The 18,149-nt window shown below is 43.9% G+C and overlaps 1 protein-coding gene across 1 annotated transcript; it reads left to right on the top strand.

Moving 5' to 3' along the window:
* The first annotated feature begins 16,468 nt into the window (after positions 1 to 16,468).
* On the top strand, positions 16,469 to 17,086 carry LOC128302763 (uncharacterized protein K02A2.6-like). Its single transcript, XM_053039620.1, has one exon. The coding sequence runs from the start codon at positions 16,469 to 16,471 to the stop codon at positions 17,084 to 17,086; it is 618 nt and encodes a 205-aa protein (XP_052895580.1).
* Positions 17,087 to 18,149: the final 1,063 nt, after the last annotated feature.

Here is an 18,149-nt window from a genome sequence, read left to right as displayed (position 1 = left end):
TGATACTTCAAGCATTTACAGTATTCCGTCAGGTCTCAAGTTATTTATTGCAACTGTAAACCCTAACGTTGCGTAAAAATCATATTAAAGGTTCTAGCGCTAGCCAATTATTATTCTAGGTTCTAAAGGCGCTAGCCAATAGCGTATCAGTATTATTATCAAATCTTAATCTTATTATCAGTCTTAACTCTTTGCACTCGGCACCGATTCGAGTTTGATCGTCCGTCAACTCGAAGCCAAATTAGCATAACATAATCAGCAGATCATACCATAAGTTAGAAAGCTTAAGTATCTGTCAAAAAATCCAGGTATCAGGCAGTAATCTGTACAGATTCTTAAAAGACATAGTCAAAATGCATAAAGAAAGACATAAGGGATCATTTTTGCAAAACCATAATTTGAGAAAAATCGGTTAAAAACAAGAAATTTAACTTTAAATTATATCCTTTTCGGAAAATACAAAAATCTTATTTTTCTATTCATTCTGCTTTCAAGAATAATGTTTGATTACATTTTTGACATACGGAAAACATTTACTAACCTGCTAAATGCTTTGTTTTAGCAATTGGCGAGCAGCAAATCGAAGCTTTCATAAGGAAAATAATCTAAATAATCTGACTTGCCAATAGTAGCCAAAATCATACTTTATGCCTGTTTTTTGTATGCGTTTTGACGTTTCCAGGCTTATGCGCTTCGCTACACGCAAACGGTGAGCTTTTTAAAGCTTTTTCATGAAGTTAGATGAAAGGTTAAAAAGACGGCGTTAAAAACCTCCCGGTGCGCAAAACGAAATTTCACTCCCCTTTTAGGCGAGGGAGCTGTAGAAACAACGAGAATCGCGGATGCGACGATCTTCCCCTCTAAAATTTGAATCAACTTGATAAAGAATGCGTGAATGCGATCGGCTTTGAATATGTGCTGACTCACGATCTATTCTGCGTTCTCACGTTTTCGTTCTAACGTCGAGCATATATCGACAGCATACAGTATATCAGGCGCGACATGTTACCGATATGCTACCAGAGATATGAGCGAAACAGATGCTATAAATCCTTCACGCACATAATGAAAGAAAAGTGCCGATTACGTTTCGGGAAAAGGTCGAAACTGATGATCCTAACTCAATTTTGCCCTATGCTACAACACCGGGGATGGTACTAACTTTGAGCTTTTAGCATCCGTTGGACCATCTTTTTTTTTGAGTTAGGATGAGCGTACTTGTTTCTGAGCGAAATTCCGTCCTCTTTGCGTAAGTGAGCTTTACGTGAGTGACCGATTATCGACCACTCTATCGAGCCCCATTTAATAGACAAGGTGCATTCTAGAGAAGGTTTGTTCAAGGTGAGCTTTCCAGCGAGCAATTGGACCCTTCCCACTCACTTTTTCCTAGGATCTTTCATTCTGGCCTACATGCGACGTAAGAAAAATGACAAACACATTGCATACACATACAAAATTAACAGGTGGGCTGATAATTGTTTGGCCTATGACAGTAAAACATTTTTTTTGCCAAATTATTATTTTTGTATTCAACATACGTCCCTTTAAGGGCGTTACACCAATTATAGCGGTCTTTAAATTTTTCGATACCCTTTTTGTAGTAGTATTTGTCCTTTGCCTCAAAAAAGGCCTCAGTTTCGGCGAACACCTCTTTATCCGACGAAAATTTCTTCTCAGAGGACATTTTATTTGGGATCTGAGAAATGGGGTTAGTCACTGGGAGCCAGATCTACGAAATACGATGAATGGCGAAGCATTTCGTGGCCTTATTCGTGATTTTTTGCCATTGTTTCCACTGTTTTGTGGCACGGTGCGTTGTCTTGATGAAACAAAACCTTTTTTTCTTCAAATGTGGCCGTTTTTTGGCGATTTCGTCCTTTAAAACGCTCCCATAACTTGAAATAGTAGTCGCTGTTAATGGTCGTTACTTTCTCGAGATAGTCGATGAAGATTATGCCTTGCGAATCCCAAAAAACTGAGGCCATAACCTTGCCAACTGATTGTTGCGTTTTCCCCTGCTTTGGAGCAGGTTCATCGGATCCAGTACACTCGGATGACTGTCTATACTTTAGAGTAAAGTGAAGAATCCAAGATTCATCCATGGTAACATACTGACGCAAAAACTCGGTTTTATTTCGCTTAAACAGCTCCAAACTCTGCTCCGAATCATCAGCTATTTGTTGTTTCTGTTCAAATGTGAGCTCGCGCGGCAGCCATTTTGCACAGAGCTATCGCATATCCAAATACTCGCGAACGATATGTCCAACAAGTTCCTTAGACATCTTTAGGGTGTCAGCTATCTCGATCAACTTTACATTACGGTTGCTTTTAATAATTTTGTGAATTTTTTTAATGTTTTCGTCAGTAACCACCTCTTTTGGGCGTCCACTGTGTTCACCATCTTCAGTGCTCATTTTACCACTTTTAAATTTAGCATACCAATATTTTAAAGTTGATTTTAGTGGAACAGTGTCCAAAGACTCTTCATCAAGCCAATTTTTGGCTTTAACTGTATTTTTCCCCTTCAAAACCCAATATTTTATCATCACGCGAAATTCCTTCTTTTCCATGATTACTCAAAACACAAAAGTTGCGTCACACAAAATGCTCTAGCTCATTAGGTTATGGCCCGAGTGCTGTCAAATTTGGATAGAATTCGTTTGAAGGTTGGTATAACGAAATATGATATGGATATGAATCTTTTAGCGCAATATATATGTTAGGCCAAACAATTATCAGTCGACCTGTTATATCCAACATCTACATGTCGACTACTCTAAGCATCTTGAAAAGAAATTCTGAATTGATTCAACAATCATTCTCTATGTTGAAATGCGATGTCCTTTACGAATCTATTCAGCAAGATGCAGCTCGGTACTTACATTATATGAAAGGCTTAAAGCTTAAGCTTTCTAACTTAAGGTATGATTTGCCCCAATAAAATGCAAGAGTTGCAAGAAGCAAACGCTTAAAAGCATTACAAATGTTATTTTCGAAATAAAAAAAAAACAAGTTCCATTTATCTTTCCATGGATGATGATGATGATTTCCCACCTCTAGCCCATGTATGATTTAAATCGACGCACATATCGTGAAGATATTTTAGATGGCAATAAAAGACTTACCGTTTCGTTTTTGAATATTCCGTATGATTTTTTATATTGTTTCTCGGTGATCCACAGGCTGCAGAAATGTCTTGTTCAAACTGCTCGGGAAACATGTGTTGGTACAATCGCACAAATTTATTATACTTCCCGCTGTCATAACTGATGGCTATACGGCTTTTGGTTTGTCGTTGATGCAGATGTTCTTCGGTATCGACCACATCTACGAGATCAATGGGCGGAGGATAATGCACAAAAAACAGCAAATTCTTCAACATTTTTTTTCGCATTCGATATGGCCCTTCCGTGCTATCTAGAGTCCATTTTGTGAAATCTGCACAACACTCTGGACCCCATATACCGCGTTCGCGTATTAATTCTGCTTCCACTTGCAACCAATCTTGATGGACATAGCGTTTTGTATGAATATAACTATTCCCTTGCTCTGTCAAACAATAACTCCATAATTCCTTCACAAGAGAAATTTTACCATTTAGAAATTGTCGGTTGGTTTCAGCACTAAACTCTTCATTGTGAAACCCTTGTCGTTTACCCACTTCTTTTTTCAATTTCGTTCGGCTTGTAAGCCGTGTCAGGCCACCAGTTACCTTTTGGATTTTAGATTGTATGGTATTATGCACATCCCAAGGATTTCGTGAGGTAGAATGCCGTTCTCTTTCGACGTATGCCAGCCAATGTTTAAAGGCGGCATTAAAAATCTGTTCATGAGTGCATTCTATATTTGGAGCACGAGAGTTGTGGAATGGTTGTGTAAGCGTTACTTTGAATATTTCTTCTATGACTGGTTTTTTACACACGTAAAGTTCTTCCCATACTCGGAAAGATATATTCTCCAATTCCGATAATGATCCGATTGCAACTTCATCATGTTGCAGTTGACGGGAAACGTGTTCTGCATTTTCATTTTTCAGCAGAGATTCTACATGCCAAGTTGTTGTTCTTTCTTGGTCAAACTGTGTTGTACTAGTCAACATTATATTTTCTCCCTTATGTAATTGTAGAATACAATATGTCAAGCATCCAATGAACTCTGGATCATGATTTCCGGCTCCAAACACCATTAAACGGTTACTCATCAGCTTTTGCAATACGTCCACTAAAGTCACATTGATCGGAGAAGTGGGATATGCCAAAAGATAAAGTATACATCGGTTGAGGGAACGATATAAAGAATCCATAGAACTTGCGTTTCCAATGTTATTTCCACTGCAACCAATATTAGCTGAAATATGTGCCGAAAAAGATCCGGCATGCCGTTTGGCATGTTTTAATAAACAAACACAGTACTCAAAAACTTCACGACCATCAATTAATAACATCTGTTGCCACAATTTATCGACAAAACGGGCTGTTACGTAGAAAACGTTAGCTATCACATGCTCTTGTCCACAACATTTCATGTAATTGCTGGCGAGTGAAATGGTACTCTGTCCTTCACCAATAATATTTATCATTGAGTTATTCGTAATAAGTAATGAGATAATGTTTGTCAAAAAGTGTTTACGATGATATTCGGAAATAGTACTTCCTACTACAAAACAATCCAGCACCATGTCTATGACAGGAGGAGATTTTGCAGAGTGAACCAATAAGAGTGAATCTATAATTAAAGTCTGCAAAACTTCCATAACATGTATAGTTATAGCCTCTCCTATGTGTGGTTTCAATGTACTACTTACTGAAGGTGTTATTTCTGTTGTTGTTCTCTCTTCAATTGTTGGTGAAATAGATGTAAATGATAATTTTGGAATATTTACAGCGTTTGTAGCAGTGCTGAGTGCTGTTGTAGAAAATTCCGCAGTTGAATTTTCGTTCTCAATGTCATAGGTAGTAGACGGTTCAAACAGTATAGCTATAAGTGAAGAAATAACTTCTCCACTCATAGCAACAGAAACGAAATCAGTAAGATGCTTGTAAAGTGACATAAACAGGGTTATGATTTCACACGGATGCGTTTGTAACCAGTGTCGTGGAGCCTGGTTCTCTATTGTTAAGTTCGTTTCCGATGTTTTGCAATGCACAATAAATCTCGTCAGACTGAGCAGAATGCATAATCCCTCGGTGCAGAATGTCAATTTTTCTGGTACTAAGTTAATCGAATTAGTTACCCATAGAAAAGACCAGATGGATTCAAGATTATTCTCTTTGGAAGGAATTATTGACGATTTTACCGGATAACCAATCATCAATGCAATGAGCAATGAAAACACTTCAGGTATGTTAGTACGATGAATTAATAACCATTCCAGATAAGGAAATCCCATCATTAGCGAAGATGGTTGATTCAAAGTAGCGTTTTCGTCTGAAATTGAATTATTAGCCAATCCACTTAAAACTTGGGAAGGAATTTTGGATGTAATTAAAATGGCGTTTCGAGAATGCATAACTAATTCTGTGTTTTTCAGGTATCCTTCATCACCATTCGTACACTTTCCTTCTCTGAAACGAGAAAGAATCGTCTCTCGTGTTAGCATTGTCACTAACAGTCTAAATCCCCAAACTGTCGAGGTATAATGCAAATGTGGTTGCATAAATAGTAACAACCAATCCAGTCCCAGCACGCGAAACATTTCATCGCAAATTCTCCAATTAATTATATTATTTGCGCCAAAGAATAAATTATGCAAGATATTCAAGCCACGATTTCGTAAATGTACATGTCGATCCGTGAGATTTTCTGTACATTGGTCAAAGGAATTTTCTATCTGGAAAGAGGAATTTTAATATGAAGGCTATGTTATAGAAAAATATTGTGTTTCAAATTCCATCAGGTAAGCTAATAGATTCCACGGAATGGCGTTACGTTTCGAAAAGTTAAAAAAAAATTAAAGTTATAAATGTATGCATCATAAATAAAAACAATATACTTATCCCCTAAATTATGATTCAAATATTACACCTGTTTCCACCAACGTTGGAATTGGATGCTACTATGCTCGAATTTCGAGCTGTTCAAATTTTCATCTAACCGTCAAAAAAGCAACTATGGCTACACGTCATTTTACTCTATATGCATTGACCTGGATCCTATACTGACCTGTACTGATTTAAGTTACGTGTCCAGTTACCTATTGAACTGCGAACAACTAAATAAAGGTTATTCAAAGCCCAACACACAATGCTACAACAATAAAAGTAAACTTTCATACGCGCTTTTGACCTGATTACAACTGCCACAAGTGAAATAAGCATCTATTTTAACACGTTCATCGCCTCATCACCCAAATGGCTACGCTGGGCTTTTTATAACATATAGATGAGAGTGTCAGCGTGTAAGCGAGTGTAAGATCGCAGACATCTGACCATCGGTACGCCAAATGCACGTCGATGTGCACCCGCCCGCGACTAAAAGAACAAAATGTTACCTACTGTTTTGTGTGACTGAGTAATTTGATCATACCTAAATACCTAGATCTTTGAAGTAACAAGTAAGGAAGTAACAGTAACAGGAAGTAAGTTCTTTGTAACGAAACAAAAAACAATTTGTCATTTGAACAGTTATAACATAAATAAAACAGGGAGTATAATCTGATACTAGATTTTTAAGAACTACTTAAGTGTAAATTTGGAGTACTCATGATAAAATGATTTGTTACATATGTGCATCACGCAAACGAGTTGAACGCAAACAGGATTTGTCGTTTTTCGAAATGTTTTTCCGTTACATTTCATAAGTGCAAACTGACCAAGGTGCAGTACTAATCAATACTTAGGTTCAAGGTATGTTAAAATAAATAAAAACAACAACAGCTATATGTGACTTAGAATATTCCTCGCCGAATAGTTTATTTTTATGATAACCAAGGTCACCCGAGGTGAGAAGTTTGACAGCTTATGAAAGCAAATAAAAATAAATTAACAATAACATTGGGAGGTATTCTTTTTTTTTCGTTGAACATCCATCCGTGACAAACGTATGATGTTTTCGAAACGCAAGCAAGTAACGTAACCGGCACACGATTCGATGGTTACGGCAAACGATTCGAACGTAGGAGGAAACAGGTGAAATATTAGATTAAAATTTGAGTCATAATTGAAACAAATATTTCACGCTCAAACATTCCGTAGTTGTAGTTATACAGCAACTCCTTTTTAATTCATTAAAATTTATCTAAAATAATTAACACTTACCGCTGGAATACTTTTTACCAAATATTGCCCAAACAGAAGTAAGTCATTGGATCTAGATTGATGTGAAAGCAAAATTTGCACCAAAGCAAAAAATGCATTTTCCGCCCCTTCGTCAGTGATGTCCTCAATGATATGTAGAAGCTTTGACATGCACTGCAAAATAAAAAAAAGTTACATAAGTAAAATAATGCTATGCTATTAGTATTACTTTTGTGAAAATTCAAGCTGCGAAATTGATGATTGAATTTTGAAATTGTAATAGCTGTTTAAAGCTCAGTTTATTTATTTCAGACCATTACATACGAAATGATGGTGATACCTTTTGTCTAAAATTGGAGACTACGAGACAAAAATTGATGCCTAGTGTAAATAATTGGTGACTACGAGACAAAATTTAGCAGCAACGACTGTAATAGCTTTATACTTAGGGAGTAGAACCTCGTACTTTTCAGCGTAAGTAGATTTTTTATGATACACATATATACATAAATCATTACGTTGCACGTGTGATCGTTTCAACATTCTTTGACTATCAACCGGTCGTCTGCATATCATTTGGAGTTAGACGAAATTATCCCCGATTTATAGAATTCCTCCCCTGCGGAAACGGGTGCATTCTTTATCGCTTGCCTCTCATCCGATCGTCAGAAGCCAGCCCCAATACAGCACAACATGATTCCTCGATCAACGCAAGTCCCCTACGAAAGACGTAGCATTCTTGCTGCCTGACATTACGGAAGCTACATCCTCCTAGAGCGCAATTCCCACGTTTTGCAATAGATAACAATCCGTTCCCGAAAGGTATAAAAGAACAGGGAACATAGGATTAAGTGAGACATTTCACACTTAGTTTTTGCACGAGTAGGAAGTGGTTCAGCGAGCCACCACTAACAACCAATACTTTTTTATGTTAATCATGTGATGAACCGCTTAATTATATATAGTACATCTGTCATTTATCATGCCTGACAGTTTGGGGGGTAGGAAATCAAACAATCGTCAAGGGTTAATATATTGCTATTTCTAACACTTCCTTCCTGAAGCTGCAGGATCACTGAATTTTCTTCCTAGTATGGCCGCAGTCGTCATCAGGTCAGATCGAGCGCAAAGAGCGGTATACAGCTGCTTGCTAACGTCGGTCTTGTATGTATAGGTGGGTTTGATAAGCGTGCTCTCCTCGCACACGTCTTTCTTCTTTGTCACCCATGGGCGAATCGTCCAGCTGATTGTTTTTTGACTGAGAATGAGTCAAACCCCATATGATAATGCCTTTGGTCTTCACGTTTGGCATAACTTTTTGATCGTGAATTTATTCCGCACTGATGCATCGCTAATAAAACCATATTAAACATTGCAGTGCAGTTATGTTCACTTAATGCACGCACGCATAGTTTGATACTCTGCGTAAAGGACTTCGCGTCCGCACGTTTTGCGCAGTTTATCTTGCAATGCGTTGGTAGTACAGAATGCTTATGCTTCTCAAGTGGCCAACTTTTCTTTAGCGCACATCCGTAAAATGAAAAGTACTGGAACTATTGCGCTAGATTCGTCAGTTCTTGGCATAGCTGCAGATCAAGAAGCTGTTCCGCGCAAGGAACAGGACATCAAAAAACAAGACATGAAACAAGGAACGGCATATGGATATGTTATGGCAGTTTCCTCTGGTGGGACACGATGTGTTGAGAATGATCCTTACACAGGTCTTTGAAGGGCCCAAATGTGGGTGATACTGCGCTGAACGTGTTAAAACGTAGAGGTAACAGGATCGTTCTTAACAGGCAGCATTAAAATAGTTGACCAATTTTAGTCAATTTTATTTTTCATACGGATTCCTTGCTACATTCCTTGCTTATGATTCTAGCTTTGTTTGGTCGTTTGTAGTTATCTTATTGTTAACACTCAGAGTGTGTGCATGTGAACAGTCCGGCAACTGCTTTCGAAGTATGTTTGAACTGTAGCCGTCATACCAGACACCGTATAAAAAAAGTGCAGTAAAATTGAAGGTGTAAAAGCAAGATAAAAATGATCTTTTCGTTCCTCTATGTGGTTGAAGTAATCCGAAAAAACAGTGAAGAAGTACCTGGACAAATCTGAAATCATGTCCTGTTTTGTTATCAAGATAGAAAAAACTCAGCATTTTGTCTCACCATGCTTCACAATGCCTTGTGAACAGCAAATGATTAATACTTGGATAATCGTATTACTGAACGTATTACTGAACTCTATGCGACATCTTTAACATTGTGTACGGTACTGGATTGACTAGTACGGTACGAAAGTGGCTAAGAGTATCTTTTTTCATTTTTGTGACATTACGTTGAATAAACATGACATTCTCAACCTAGTCAGTCGTCGAGAATCGTTTGGATCAAAATTGCCCGCTGACACTACAGCATTCTCTTTTTCCCGAATGATGTTTTTACTGCATGATGACCATCTAATTCTGCCTTCACTAATGTTTATTATGTCGACAATAACAATAAGGAATGAGAAGTCTACAAAACAAAATAATGCTATCATTTCAGGTACTTATTTAAATGTAAATTAACATATTCAACACCATCTCCAAATCGTACATGGCTTATTACTTTTGATAACTTCTTCCCAAACCGCGATCTTGAACAAGCTTCACTCCGCTGATCGTTAACGTCAACTGCAACATGAATGCATAATACAGCACAACCCCGTGAACTCCCAACATATGACCACATCAGAGATAATGGTTCTAGATCCTTCGCTTTCAGGTACACCTTTTTTCTCTTTTTGGTTTGATTAATGCAAAAAACGTCCCTTTAAAAATGAAACAAAAACGAACATCTTCAATATGCATAGGACTTGTATTTTTCCGTTAGCCTGTTGAACTCAATACTGATACTGATACTGATCAATACAATACTGATGATTTTTTCTTTTGGTGCAAGTGCCTATCGAAAGTCCGAAATGCATTCCAATCATTTTTCCATATCGACGCATCGATCGACGCGTTGATCTTAAAACAAAACCCGATACGTTTGCCTACCCTCAGACTGGGACTCCGTGGCAACATCGGTTGGCCGTCAAGGTAAAATGTAATCATATGGTATAATGCAAAGTTCTGTTCTCATTCTTTCTACAGCTGATCCGTGCAATCATACGAATGGAAAAATGACTAGCACACTCCTCTTCACGCTGCTCCACTTCCGTACACGAACAATCCAATTCGTAAACGAACAATCCAACACCGTATTAACACTCATATAGAATAGAATTGATGCACACGACCTTCTCCAAGGCAAGACAAAACAGTACGGAAGAGAGAGGTACCACCACCTACATACAACCCGAAAATGACCAAACCAAACGAAATGTATATGCGTATGATGACGCAATTTGCGGAAATGATACGATCACAACAAGAAGCAAACCAACTGTTGGTGCAACAGTTCACCACGGAGAAAGGAGGGGAATTCCTGTTAAAAACGCTTTTGGTATCGATCACGGAGTTTTCATACCATCCCGAGGCAGGTTTGACCTTCGATAAGTGGTATGCTCGTCATCGTGAGGTCATTGAAAAGGGTGGTGAAAAATTGAAAGGCAGCGAAAAAGTAAGGTTACTCACGCAGAAGCTAAGTGTTTTAGATCACGATAAGTATGTTAATTACATCCTTCCTAAAACACCCGAAGAGCTTAGTTTCGACGAAACGCTTAAAATACTGCAAACAATGTTCAATCGCCATCGTCCGTGTTTTTCAGAAGGTTTAGGTGCTGGCAAACGCAGCCACCGACGCAGCCCAAGAAACGCGCATATCGAGTCCCGGACGCCCTGGAGTTGGAGGCGATTAACGACACCACGCCGGACGAGATATTGCGCGTAGTAAAGGAGAAGCTTGGCGACGACAGGAAGGTAGTGGAGCGAGTGCGGACCAACTTCCAAGGGAATCTTCTCTTGGAATTGTCCTGCAAGACCCACACCGAAACTCTGGACATGTGGAGAAAGGTGTCCGCGGCGCTCGACGGCAAGGCGAAAGCCCGTCCGCGGACCCCCACTGTTCGGCTCACCTGCACAAACATCCCGCCCAGCTGCTCTAAAGAGGACATCGCCACGGACCTTAGCGTCGCCTTGGGAGTAACCATCTACGCGGATCAGGTCACGACCGTAAAGTCGAACTACGGTACGTTGGTCGCGTTCTTCGGTTGCCCAGAGGTGGCCGCGACGGAGGAAGTGCTGCAGACGCAGCACGTCATCGGGCTAAGTCGGTGCTGCAGACTCCGGAAGGTGGAGACGAAGCGCCAGTGCTACCGATGCTATGAGTTTGGCCACATCGCCACCAACTGCCGCGGCAAGGATCGGTCCAGCAGATGTCATCGATGTGCTGAGCCTAAGCACTCTGGACCGTGCACTAAGGAGCGGAAATGTCTCGTCTGCAAGGGCCCGGACGCAATCGGACACTCGTTCGGCCAGCGCAAATGCCGCCAAGTAGGAGGAGGGGTCACCAGCCGGCCCTGCAATGGTTAAGGTACTCCAGCAGAACCTCAACCACAGCCAGCTGGCCCAGGACATGCTGCTGCAAACGGCCCGATCGGAAGGCTGCGACATAGTGCTGATCTCGGACCCATACCGGATCCCCGAGAACAACGGCAACTGGGTTGCGGATCCGACGGGCAATGTGGCAGCAGTATCGACAGGAAGGTACCCCATCCAACGCATTATCGAGAATCGACGGGATCGCTTCGTCGTGGTCGAGATGCGTGGCATCGTTTTCTGCTCCGTGTACCTACCACCAGTGGGTCCCGATTCGACTGTAGAGGATTTCCGGCGCAAATGGACAGAGATTGCGTCGGTGATACCGCGGAACCGGGACACCGTGATTGGCGGCGACGTCAACGCCTGGTCAAGAGCGTGGGGCATGGAACGCAGAAGCAACGATGGAGAGCGAGTGCACAGGGGCGCGGTGGTGATGGACGCAGCGGCGTCGCTGGGACTGGTCCTGTTGAATCGGGGCAACCATCCAACATGGAGCGGTCACAGTGGTCGCAGCTCCATCGTCGACGTATCCTTCTGCAGCCCGTCGCTCATGGGAGACAACGACTGGCGCGTCTGTGACGAAAATCCGAGCGACCACAACACCATCAAGTTCACGGTCGAGCGGACGACGGCACAACAGAACCTGGGACAGAGGGAGCAGCAAACGGCGGAGTGTAGGTGGGCGACCCGATTCTTCAACAAGGACCTCTTCGTTGAAGTCATGGGCTCGCTGGACATCCACAACCACACCCTCTTGGCGGACGAGCTGACGCAGGCCATGACAACCGCCTGCGACGCGACGATGCCGAGATTGCCTGCGGCCCGAGGAAGACGACGATCGGTGTACTGGTGGAACGAGGAGATTGCCCAGCTACGCAGCAACTACATCGGGATGCGGAGACGGCTCAGGAGAGCACGGACGGACGACCAGCGAGAGGAACGACGGCCGGCCTGTACAGCAGCCAGAGCAGCATTGGAGCAAGCGGTCAAGCGAAGCAAGAGGGAATACGGCGAACAGCTACCTGAACACCTAGGGCCCCACGGATTCGGGCCGGGTTACAAGATCAGGAAGCAGCAGTGGACTGGACCGCGCGTACCGATGGAACGGGACCCAGCGAAGCTCCAGCACATCGTCGGCGAACTTTTTCCAGAGCGACCGCCCATGGATTGGCCCACAGCGGCCAGATTGTCAGAAGAGGACATCGATCGGGATCCCGTCACCGAGGGGGAGCTGTTGAGCATTGCCAAATCGCTCAACCCGCAGCGAGCCCCGGGCGACGACAATATCCCGAACGTGGCCCTGATAGCGGCGATGACGGCCTTTCCCGGTGTCTTCAGGAGAACGTTCCAGCACTACATCCGGACAGGCTACTTCCCGGACGAATGGAAGAGGCAACGGTTAGTGCTGTTCTCCAAGACGGGGAAACCACCCGGGGAACCGTCGTCGTACCGGCCAATCTGCCTACTGAGCGTCCTCGGGAAAGTACTGGAGCGACTCATTCAGCGCAGACTCACGGAGCATCTTGACGCGACGGGTGGTCTGTCTGACGCCCAGTACGGATTTCGAAAGGGACGCTCTACGATGGACGCCATCAACAGGGTGCTCGCCAACGGAAAGATCGCGCTCGACAAGAAGGGCAAGGGCGACCGACTGTGTGCGATGGTGACAATCGACGTGAAGAACGCCTTCAACACGGCTAACTGGACAGCGATCGGAGAGGCTCTGCAGCGAAGGAACACGCCACCCTACCTCCTGGCGATGCTGCGGAACTACTTCGAGAATCGCACGCTCCACTACGAGACGGACGAAGGATTGGTCTCGCTACCAGTGTCGGCGGGCGTGCCTCAGGGTTCGGTTCTAGGGCCAACACTGTGGAACGTCATGTACGACGACCTTCTCCGTCTGGAGCTGTTCGGGAAGCGAGCGGACATCATCGGGTTTGCTGACGACGTGACGTTCACCCTCGTTGGACGGGACACGCAGGACATCAGCGCCCTTGCTACGAGGAACCTGGAGACGATCGAGCGTTGGATGGGAGGAGTGGGATTGCAGCTGGCCCATCACAAGACCGGCTACATGATCTTCTGCACCCATCACACCCCGCAGATAGGCCAACTACGAGCGGGGACACACACGATCGAATCCACGGAGACGCTCAAGTACCTCGGGGTTGAGCTCTGCCGCAAACAGCACCACGGTCGACATCTAGAGGAGGTTTGCAACAAGGCGACTCGTATCACGAACGTCTTGACCGCCCTGATGCCGAACAAGTGTGGCCCAAAAAGCAGCAGAAGGAGACCCCTGGTGAACGTCGGGAATAGCATTGTCCGCTACGCTGCGCCAGCGTGGGGACGGAAGCTTCTACAGAGGAACACTCACCGCACCACAGTCCAGAGGTCGCATCGCACCGGAGTGCTTCGAGTGGCCAGCGCATTCCAAACGGTTTCATACGACGCCGCCTGCGTGGTTGCAAGCACCATCCCGTTAGTTCTCCTCCTAGAGGAGGACATCCGCTGCCACGACGAAAAGGCAGCGAGGGGAGGTCCAGCACCAGACATACGGAAGCGGCAGCGAGAAGAGACCATGGAGCGCTGGCAACGCCAGTGGACAGCCGGCGCAGAGCAGCAGAGTTCGCCAGGTTTGAAGACAAGGAGGCTGATCCCGAACATCAGTTCATGGGTTGGCCGCAAGCACGGGGAAATAGATTTCTATCTTACCCAAGTCCTAACGGGACACGGGTTCCTGCGGAGCTACTTCGTCAACAAAGGTATCCTGGAGGGCTCGCCTAACTGTCCGGTGTGTGAGCATGACGTGGAAGATGTCGACCACGTGATGTTCCATTGTCCACGGTTCGCCCGAGCACAACACGAGATGCAGCAACAGAGCAAAACCCGCTTTACGATGGACAACCTTGCCACGGAAATGTGTGCCAGCCGCAGCACATGGGAAGCAGTCCGGACGGCCGCACGGACAATCTTCAAAAGCCTCCAAGTGAGGTGGAATGAGGAGAGTCCGCCGACGGCCAGAAGACGACGGCAGCAGCGACGGAGGAACGCGGATCAACGGGGGCAGCAATAGCGGCCCCCCGCCACCAACAACACCAGGACAACGGAAAACAGAAGCAGCAGCGGTAGCGACGAGTAACCAGAGCAGCAGCAGGAGCTAGGACCCACCCGAGAGTGGCGGCCACGGACGGGTGGATTCGGAACAACAGCAGCAGCAGCAGACGGAAGACACGAAGCGGCAGCAGCAGCGAGGACAACCAGGAAGGACGACGCAGCAGTGCGCAACAGCAAGGGTGCTACGCACACACGACCCCGCATGGAGTACTACGCACATCAGCGCATCGGCAGGGTTCGGATCAGGTCGAGGAGTGGTTTAGTGCGGTCGCATCGGTTGCTTGACTCGCTTCATGGGTCAAGCTTCATGATGAATCCCACATAACCCATCTCGAGGGGCGGTGTCTAGCCGCGATATGCCCCTCTAGGTGGGTACCTTTTGAAGGTTCCCTCCCCGTCAAAAAAAAAAAAAAAAAAAAAAAAAAAAAAAAAAAAAAAAAAAAAAAAAAAAAAAAAAAAAAAGGTGCTGGCAAACAAAGAAAAAAGACGAAGAAGATATCGGGACGTATGCAAGTGCAGTGAACAAAGTCTGCGAAGAGTTCTATATTCGCAAAATCACACCCGACCAGTTCAAATGTCTCGTTTTTGTTGCTGGGTTAAAATCGGAAAAAGATAAAGACCTACGAACAAAACTACTTTCCAAACTGGAGAATGAGAAAACCACAGAACCGATTACTCTGAATAAACTCCTGACAGAATGTCAGACTCTGCACAACATAAAGCATGACACGGAAATAATAGAGAAGACGTTCGTCAAAGCTGTGCAAAAGGCGAACAACAAAAAAAAAAGGAAGAGCTGAGACCTCAAATAAAATACTGCCACGACGACCATGCTGGCAGTGCGGAGGTATACATTTTGTAAAGGATTGCCCATACAGCTCGCACACTTGCCGAGTATGCGGGGCAGTGGCACACAAGGATGGCTACTGCAGATGTTGCCAGAAGCCTAATGAGCCTACGACGCCTAGGAAAAAGGCTCAAACATTTGTTCGAAACAACGCCAACAGACAACGGGATGGAGCAACTAAAGGAGTGTTTGCGGTACAGAAAGATGATGTTCCGGGCGCGCGAAAATACATCCGAATTTTGGTTAACGGAACATCGTTTGTTATGCAGTTAGATTGTGGATCTGATATTACGATAATATCAGAAGACTCCTTAAAGGTGTTAGGTAACCCTAATACAACATCGACAGGACTACGGGTGCTCACCGCCGCAGGAACGCCCCTTTCACTTGTGAAAGAATTCGTAGCCGAGGTTACTATTCAGGGGTTAAAGAAGGAAGTCCTGTGTTATGTAACGTCCGTGCGAAAATTTAATGTACTAGGCAGCGATTGGATGCAAATTTTCGGGTTATAGGACAAACCTATAAATTCTTACTGTATGCAAGTGAGAGGATCGGAAAATGATATGGAGTCATGGAAATCGAAATTTCCAAAGGTATTCATGGACGGTCTTGGTTTGTGCACGAAAACAAAAGGGAAATTGTGTCTGAAAAAAAGGAGCTACTCCGATTTTTAAGCAAAAACGTTCAGTCTCGTTTCACTCGCAACGGCTGATCGAAAAGAAGCTCTCACGACTGGTACGTATGGAAGTTCTGGAGCCGGTAGATTTTTCTGAATGGGCGGCACCCATCGTTGCGGTGCGTAAAGCTCAAAAAGATGCTGACGGAGATCCAATAGTACGCATCTGTGCGGACTACTCGACTGGGCTCAATGCAGCATTAGAAATGAATAGCTATCCAATTCCCACACCGGAAGACATATTTGCAAAGATAGCTGGTTGCCAACGATTCTCAGTAATTGACCTCTCTGATGCGTATCTTCAAATGGAGGTGGATCAAGACTCGCAAAAGCTCTTGACTATAAACACCCACAAGGGATTGTTCCGATATAAACGGCTACCACCCGGAGTGAAAACCGCACCAAGGGTGTTCCAGAAAGTTATCGACAGCATGCTCGGTGATTTGGAAGGTGCAGAAGCTTTCCTAGACGATGTTCTGGTGTTTGGTCGAACGCAATTAGAACATGATAGAAATCTGGAAAACACACTAAAACGCATCGAGGACTACGGTTTCCGCATTAAGATAGAAAAGTGCAAGTTCAACATGTCGCATGTGAAATATTTGGGACATATTATCGACGAAAATGGATTAGGCACAGACCCCGCTAAGGTAGCAGCCATTTCTCAAATGCCAGCACTGTGAAACATATCAGAGTTACGATCATTCCTGGGTGCAGTAAATTATTACTCCTGGTTTTTAAATGAAATGCACCATTTACGCCAGCCGCTAGATCAACTGTTACGGAAAGACGCAAGTTGGGTATGGTCTGACAAGTGCCAACAATCATTCGAACGCTTTAAGCAGGCTCTGAAATCAGACTTAATGTTAACTCACTACAACCCTAATCTACCAATCGTTGTAGCGGCTGATGCATCGAGCACGGGCATTGGAGCGAATATTCGACATATATTTCCAAATGGTGTCGAAAAGGTAATTCAACACGCGTCACGATCGTTAACTCAAGCAGAACGGAAGTATAGTCAAATTGATAAGGAGACAGTGGCATTGGTTTACGCGGTAACCAAATTCCATCGTATGCTGCTAGGAAGGCATTTCATCCTAGAAACAGATCACAAGCCTCTGCTGCGCATATTTGGCTCGCAAAACGGTATTCCATCAACGACATCTAACAGGCTTCAGCGGCTAGGGCTCACACTGCTATGTTATGATTTTAGTGTCGAATACGTAACGATAGCAAAATTTGGATACGTAGATGTGTTGTCGAGGATGATAAATTCATCAGCAAGAACTGACGAAGAATATGTTATTGCTTCAGTCAAGTTGGAAGAAGACATACATGCTATCCTGCAAAGTGCAGTTGATCATACGCCGGTCACAGCTAAAAAGATAGCCGCAGCTACTGCAATGGATAGTGTACTGAAGCAAGTGATGCATTACTTGAAAATGGAGTGGCCTGCAACGGGAAAAACGATTACAGACCAGGAATTCAGATCATTTTTCAACCGCAAAGAAAGTTTAGCTGTAGAAGACGGATGTATTATGTACGGGCAAAGAGTAGTAGTACCCAAGTGTTTCCAAAGACAGGTATTGCAGCAGTTACACCGGGGACACCCCGGTATAGATCGCATGAAAAATCTCGCCATAAGTTATGTCTATTGGCCTGCCATAGACATAGACTGCCAAATAGAGGAAAAAGTACGAGAATGTGGAAGTTGTGCAAGAGCCGCAAAATCACCACCACACT

This window comes from Anopheles moucheti, chromosome 3, assembly GCF_943734755.1.
Source record: "Anopheles moucheti chromosome 3, idAnoMoucSN_F20_07, whole genome shotgun sequence".
NCBI classification, from domain to species: domain Eukaryota; kingdom Metazoa; phylum Arthropoda; class Insecta; order Diptera; family Culicidae; genus Anopheles; species Anopheles moucheti.
This window is presented reverse-complemented; position numbering and strand designations above follow the sequence as displayed.